The 6,409-nt window shown below is 62.8% G+C and overlaps 1 protein-coding gene across 1 annotated transcript; it reads right to left on the reverse strand.

Moving 5' to 3' along the window:
• Positions 1 to 1,030: 1,030 nt before the first annotated feature.
• On the reverse strand, positions 1,031 to 6,409 carry CLDN19 (claudin 19). Its single transcript, XM_068537913.1, has 5 exons — positions 5,999 to 6,409; positions 4,602 to 4,766; positions 4,409 to 4,493; positions 2,472 to 2,624; positions 1,031 to 1,741 (listed from the first exon to the last, which is right to left on the reverse strand). Exons 1-5 carry the CDS (start codon positions 6,219 to 6,221, stop codon positions 1,693 to 1,695), a joined length of 675 nt encoding a protein of 224 aa, XP_068394014.1. The 5' UTR covers positions 6,222 to 6,409; the 3' UTR covers positions 1,031 to 1,692.

The following is a 6,409-nucleotide window of genomic DNA, read 5'->3' on the forward strand; positions in this document are numbered from 1 at the left end:
CCCAAACTCTTCTAGCAGCAAACTCTAAACTTTTCCCAGGCATCCTCCCATTGCCAGGGCCCCACTCCGATGTTAATCAGTGTACTGATTGGGTTGTGAGTGGTCAGCTGACTCTCCAGCTCTCCAATCTCTGGCTATAGCTCCAAAAGTCTTCTCTTCACGAAGGATCACACGGAAGCTTGTTTCCACCCTGCCTTCATGCTGCCCGCTGGCCCAGAGCTTGTCTCTCTCACAGCCTATCCCTGAAGCAGCCAGCACACTCTATCCCGACATTTTCCTACCAAGTCCCAAGCCTCTGGTGGTCCTTGAACCGCAAGAGATGACACGTGGTTTCCCAGCCAACCGCTTCCTGACCAGATAGTGAGGGCGTCCGAATCCCCCGCCTGGGACAGAGGCCAGCCTCTGGGCTCCACACCCCACCTGCTCAGCGACCCCTGGAACAGGAGCCCTCACTGTGACGCTCACTTTCTAGGTTCCAAATTTGGCATTAGTCGGGGCTCTTCTGGCTGTGTGTGACAGAAATCAAACGCACAATTGTTTCAGCCAAAAGGGGTTTATTTCTTGAGAGGGTGTGGGGATCTCATGAAACGGCCTGGTCCCAGGAAAGGCAGAGGGAAACGGGCTTCCTCTTGTCTGTCCTGCCTCTTCTTGTGCATGAGACCCCCTCAGAGGGGCAAGAAATGTGGCCCCCCCCAGCCCCAAACTTCAGGCCTCAGAGAAGTGCTCTCAGTGCTGCTGACCTCAGATGCCCAGGTCCACCTCAGGCCCATTAGGTTGGGACGCCTGGGGTGGGGGGTGAGCTGGGCATCAGCTCCCCAGGGGACTCGAATGTGCTCACCCAGAGCCAAGAACCGCTGCGTTATAGCGTCAGGCACCCAGAGACACTCTTCTGTAGTTCTCGTTCATAGTTCAGGGGGCAGGGCTCTGGTGACCCCACTTGGGCTCAGATTGCCCACCCCCTCCAGCCCCTGAGGCGCCCCTGTGTACGTGCAGCCGCTGCCACGCTGGGGCGCCTGTGGATGATCCCACAGCAGCTCTGCCATCTGCTTCTCCCCTCCCACCCCTACCTTCTCCTGGAGAGTGTATGCGTGATAGTCATTTTGTCTGACTTCACCTCTCAGAGGCACGTCAGGGGACAAGGCTGAGCTGTGTCCTTAGGGTCTGGTGACTTGGTGGGAGATGTCCCAGGACAGGTGGTGGAGGAAGCCAGGACAGAGCTGGCTGAGGAGGGCGGGGGAAGGCAAGGGACAGTTCTTTCCAAGAGCTGTGGTCAGCTCTTTCCAGTCAGGAGAGACAGAGGGCAGAGGCCAGAGAGAGACTCAGGGTCCCGGGAGGATGTCTGGGATGGAAGAGGCCTGAGCATGAGGGCAGGGGCTGATCTGGGTTAATTTTCCCTTGACTGGGGGTCTCCAATCAAGGAGGTCCTGGTGCCAACCCAAGGACAGGTAGGGAGGTTCCTGATCAGCTTGGATGTGCTGTGTAACCCACACTGGGTCTGTCTCCCTCTCTTTGTGCCCAAGGACCCCAGGGACCAGCTCTGACCTCTCTGCACCAGGCCCCACCCTCATCATACCCGGGACAGATCAAATGACACGACACTCAGGGCTGGATGTTCACTTTTCTTTCTAAAAGACACCAAGCACCCGGTCTAGGTGTGGCAGGGGGACAGAGCCAGGCTGGGGAACCTGGACACTACACACCCAGGGGGCCCTTGGTGGAGGCAGACAATTTAACAACTGGTCTGAAAGTCAAAAGAGAGGAGAGCTGGTTAGCGAGGGGAGCAGCAGGCAGTGGGGGGTGGCAGGGGCTATGGGGTTCAGGCGCGGACCCAGGGACTGGCCAGTGCAGCTCACAGCAGCCCCGCCGGGGCCCATTTCCGGGGCAGGGGTGACATGGCCTGGCTTAGCCATCTGTGTGGGTGTCCATGCAGCGCTAGGCATACTGCGAGACCTGAATTCAGAGGCAGCAGGGCCAGGCCTCCTGGTCTCTCTGAACCTGTTTCCTCGTGTGTAAATCGGGGACATTTGTCCCCCGGCACTGCCTCCTTCGTGGGGTTGCTGTGAGGAGCCCATGGGCCGGGGGAGGCGATGGGGTCTGGTCACCCCAGGGCACTGGGCACCCAGCTTCTCTCTACTGCTGTGTCCTCGAGGCCCAGCACAGAGAAGACACTCACATAGCCTGTCAGTGAGTAAAATAAGTGGTCGTGAAAGGGACTGCAGCTGGCTGGGGTGTGGACAGGTCTGTGCCCGTACTTGCACCTGCACTGGCCGTGCGTGTGCGCCTGAGGGCTGGGGCCTGCCTCCCACCTCTCTCTGAGTGTCTGGGTCTGAGTCTCAGAGCGCAGGGTGGGTGCCTGGGTTGGGGACAAGTTGCTCAGAGCCTAACCGAGCTGGGGGGGACACCCTGCGCCCTCCTGGCCCCGCCCGGGGTGCTGCAGGGGCCGGCGGATGCTACGCGGGGCTCAGACATACTCTCGGGCAGCCGCCGAGGGGCCGGGCCGGTAGGGCTGCGGGCTGCTGTTGGATCTCTCGGTCTCCTGGCACGTGCAGCAGAGGAAGGAGCCGCCCAGCATGGCCAGGCCGGCGGCGGCCCAGCCCAGAAACAGGGCTGGACCAAACTCGTACCTGCAAGGGGTGGAGGACGCCATCAGGTGTGCCTGCGCCCCCGCCCCGCCCCGTCCTCCCCCGGGGGCCCCCGGCCTCCGCCCTGGCAGAGCAGAGGGCGGACTGGACGTGGGGAGCTGAGGCTGGGGCCTCACAAGCCTCCTCGGGCTCGCCTGGTAAGTTGGGATGAGCGTTCACCCTTCCTCCCGCCCCTGCCGCAGCACATCAACACCACCCGGGGCGACCCAGCTCAGGCTGGGCTGCTCCGCGCAACCTCGAGCCCCTTTCCTCCTCCGGCCAGATGAGGGGGCGCGGCGGGGCCCGCCAGGCCCGTCGGGGAGAGGAGGAGAGGGGCAGTCCTGCCACCTCTCTCGGTCACGGTCTGGCCCACGGAACTCGCCGCTGGGCTCCCGCCGCCCTCTGGAGAAGGCCAGACTCCTCCGCCGGCTCCACCTGGCACTTCGGCCTCTCCACCCACAATCCCAGCGGGCCAGCCCGGCGCCCCCTCTGCAGCGCCCGGGTCTCCCCACCTCTGTGCCTTTGCACGAGGCGCCCCCTGCCGGAGCATCTCGCCTCCGGTGCTCCGCCTCCAGGGCCCAGTTCAGATGCCACCTTCTCCGAAGGCTTCCCCTGACCCCAGCTCCGCTCGCCGCCTGGCGCTGACTCTCACTGGGTGGCTGATCAGTTCCTCGTTTGTCTGGCTCCCTGGGGAGCAACTTGAGGGCAGACAGCACCGGATTCATCCATGTCCCCAGGGCCCAGCACAGGGCCTGCAACTCAGGCAGCCTTGTGGAGTGTTGAAGGGACAGGAGCAAGCGCCAGCATGGCATCTCTGAGCAGAGCTACCTCTTGCTTGGCAGGTTTTCATGGCTAGAGCTGCCAGCCCCAGGGAATGAACCTCACTCCTGAAGTCTTCATTTCCTCCCCCTCTCCACTCTGCTGCCTCCTCCAGGGAGCCCTCCTGACTGCAACAACCCAGGCATCTCTTTTCTCATTCTCCCTCCACCCCAGGGCCCAAGGCCTGTTGGGATGTTTGGGGTTGAGACTATCCCATTCTCTGCTCCCCGCAGAGCTGAGAGGTAAGGGAGGGTCCAGGCCCTTCACAGAGCCCCCTATTTGGCCCCCATACCCTGGCCTTACAAGTCCTGACCACTCTAGCTCCTAAATATCTCTGGGCCTACTCTCCACTGCTAGCCCCCGACCCCAAGCCCTATGCTCCAGACCTTTGCATCAGCACCTTACTGGCCTTGCTCCCTCCCCACCATTCTGCACACCACAGCCAGAGGGACTGTCCTGCCTTCCCCACCAGGACACGGAAAAAAACCTTCCTATGGCTGCAAGGCCCTCTGCCATCTGCCCTTAGGACTTTTCCAGCCTCATCTCTCCGGCCCAAAGTCACTGTGCCTCCTACAGAAATAACAGCCCAGGCACTGTGCTAAGTCCCTTACCTGCACCATCTCACAGAACCCTCACAACCACACTGAGCTCCGTCCTCGGTCCTAGCTGCCTTTTACAGGGGAGGAAACCAGGCACAGAAAGGTTAAGGAACTTGCCAGTCACACAGCCAGCCCATGCAGAGCTGGGATTTAAATCCAGAGCCAGGGCATTTAGCTCCTGGGGTGGCGTTCAGGGCCCAGCCACAGCTGCTCCGCACTCCAGAGAGCTTCTCAGTGACAGCACCTGGGGCTCGTCCGTCCCCTGTTTCCCCCTCCAAGTGCCCTGCTGGACAAAGGCCAGTGGTCCCAGAGTGGATGGAGTGGGAGGCCCAGCCTGTTCCCTGGCCCAAACCATGCCCTGGGGCTCACCTGGCATTGACGGGTGTGCTGGGGTTGAAGAACTCCTGGGTCACCAGTGTGGCATACCACGAGACGGCCGTCAACGTGCAGAGGCCTAAGGACAGGGCGGGGGGGTCTCATCTCTGCTCTGGCCTCCAGAGGGCCCCCCGGGATGGGGCTACCTGCCACGGTCAAGAGGCTGGAGGAGGAGCCGGGCACTCACCCGCCAGGAGGAAGAGGGCACCCCCAGCGATGGCCACTCGGCCCTTGGCGATGGGGTTGCTATCTCCGACCCGGGTGCACTTCATACCGACGACACTGAGGACCATGGCCACGAAGCCCAGGAGCACGGCCACCACCATCAGGGCTCGCGCTGACTGGATGTGACCTGGATGGGGCGGGAGGGACTGAGTGGGGGGGGGGGGCGGGAGAAGTGGGCGGGTGGGAGGAGCCCAAGATGGGAGGGGCTGGAGCTAGAGCAGGACGCTCCTCCTGGGCTACTACCTGCGGCAGGTGTGAGGGGATCCTGGGGGCTCAGGTGACTACAGGGTGTGAGGGCAGAGTGCGGAGGCTGAGCCTCACCGTTTAACCCCACCGTTCGCTCTCCCTCGCAGGTTCTTCCAGGTAGTGTGTGGTGACAGGGTGGTATGAGTTCTCCCATCAGCTGCTTTCTGGCCAGGCGCCTCCCTTTGGGGCCCACCCCTCCCAGGCAGCGGGGGGCAGCTTCTCCTCAGGCCTTTCAGATTCAGCAGAAGGCGGAGCTACGGTGTCTGAGGCCCAGCTCAGCCCAGGTTGGCCCTTGGACAGGGATGCCTCGCCCATTGTCCATTCCGACTCTAGTTACCTTCCCCTGCGCCCTTTGAGTCACCCATGGTAGCTGTATGCCTGCTGCCGGGGTCAGTCCCGGGGATCTGGGTCCCTGAGGGAGGCTAGATGACCTGCCTGGTCCGGCGTGGCGGGGGCCATGTGACAGCAGCCCAGCTCAGGCCCGTGCGGCCCCGGGGCGGAGGGCGGGCGGGCGGGTCGGCCCCCAGCCAGGGGTAGAGCTGCAGTGGTGCCTGTTTACGAGCCAGCTTGTCAGGCTCAACCCCTACACCCCAGGGGGAGGAGAGCCACCCGTGTGCCCAAGCGCCTGGGTGTGGACGTGCATGTACACATGTGTGGCTGTGTCTGTGCGTGTGGGTAGGTGCACCTGAGTGCCGGCATACTTGTCTACATGGCAGGACTGGCAGGTAGGTGTGTGCGCACAGTGTGTCTGCAGAGTATGGAGAGAAATGGAGGGAAGGGTCTTGACTTAGAGCCTCTGAGTGCCGGGCACTCATCTCCTCTGACCCTCCCAGAGTCCTGTGAAAGTCCTAGTCCCCTTTCCAGATGAGGACAGAGAGGGTCAGTGACTCCTTCAAGGTTACAGTGGCAGAGCTGGCATGTGGACCCATGGCTGCTGGAACCTAGAGCCCCTGCCCCCAGCAGGGCAGCAGGCTGGCCTGGATCTTCATGAGTGCACGGGGGGGCAGGGGCTGGAGAGGGCAGCCCAGTGCAGACGGCAGACCGTGGGAAAGCTTGCTCCGGACCTCTCAGCCCCATATCCCACCTCCCCATCCCAGCGGGCATGAGGCCTACCTTCCAGGGCAAGCAGCGAGTCATAGAGCTTGCACTGCACCTGACCGGTGCTCTGGGAGGCGCAGGACATCCAGAGCCCTTCGTAGAGGCCCACGGCGGTGATGATGGCGTCGCCTGCGTAGGAGGACTGCTTCCACTGCGGGAGCGCTGTGCTGGCGATGATGCCCACCCAGCCACCCAGGGCCAGGAAGTAGCCCAGGAGCTGAAGGCCTGCGTTGGCCATGGCCCAGGGGAGGGGATGGGGGTTCCAGGGCTCAGGGCTGGGCCAGGGTCCCTGCGGGGGCCGAGGTCATGGCGAGGTGACAGGAGCAGCTGGGTTGGGGGTGGGGTGCAGCAGGTGGTCAGAGGCTGAGAAGAAGAGGTGACAGCCCTGCAGTGGCGGCAGCAAAGGCAGTGGCTGCAGGCTCTAGA

This window comes from Eschrichtius robustus, chromosome 3 (assembly GCF_028021215.1).
Source record: "Eschrichtius robustus isolate mEscRob2 chromosome 3, mEscRob2.pri, whole genome shotgun sequence".
NCBI lineage: Eukaryota > Metazoa > Chordata > Mammalia > Artiodactyla > Eschrichtiidae > Eschrichtius > Eschrichtius robustus.

Coding starts and splice junctions, on each gene's coding strand:
- CLDN19 (XM_068537913.1), bottom strand. CDS start 6,221: ATGGCCAACGCAGGCCTTCAGCTCCTGGGCTACTTCCTGGCCCTGGGT. Junction 2,625..4,408: donor AGCACACCCGTCAATGCCAG/GTGAGCCCCAGG, acceptor CACCCCTTGCAG/GTACGAGTTTGGTCCAGCCC. Junction 1,742..2,471: donor CCCTCGGCGGCTGCCCGAGA/GTATGTCTGAGC, acceptor TTTGACTTTCAG/ACCAGTTGTTAAATTGTCTG.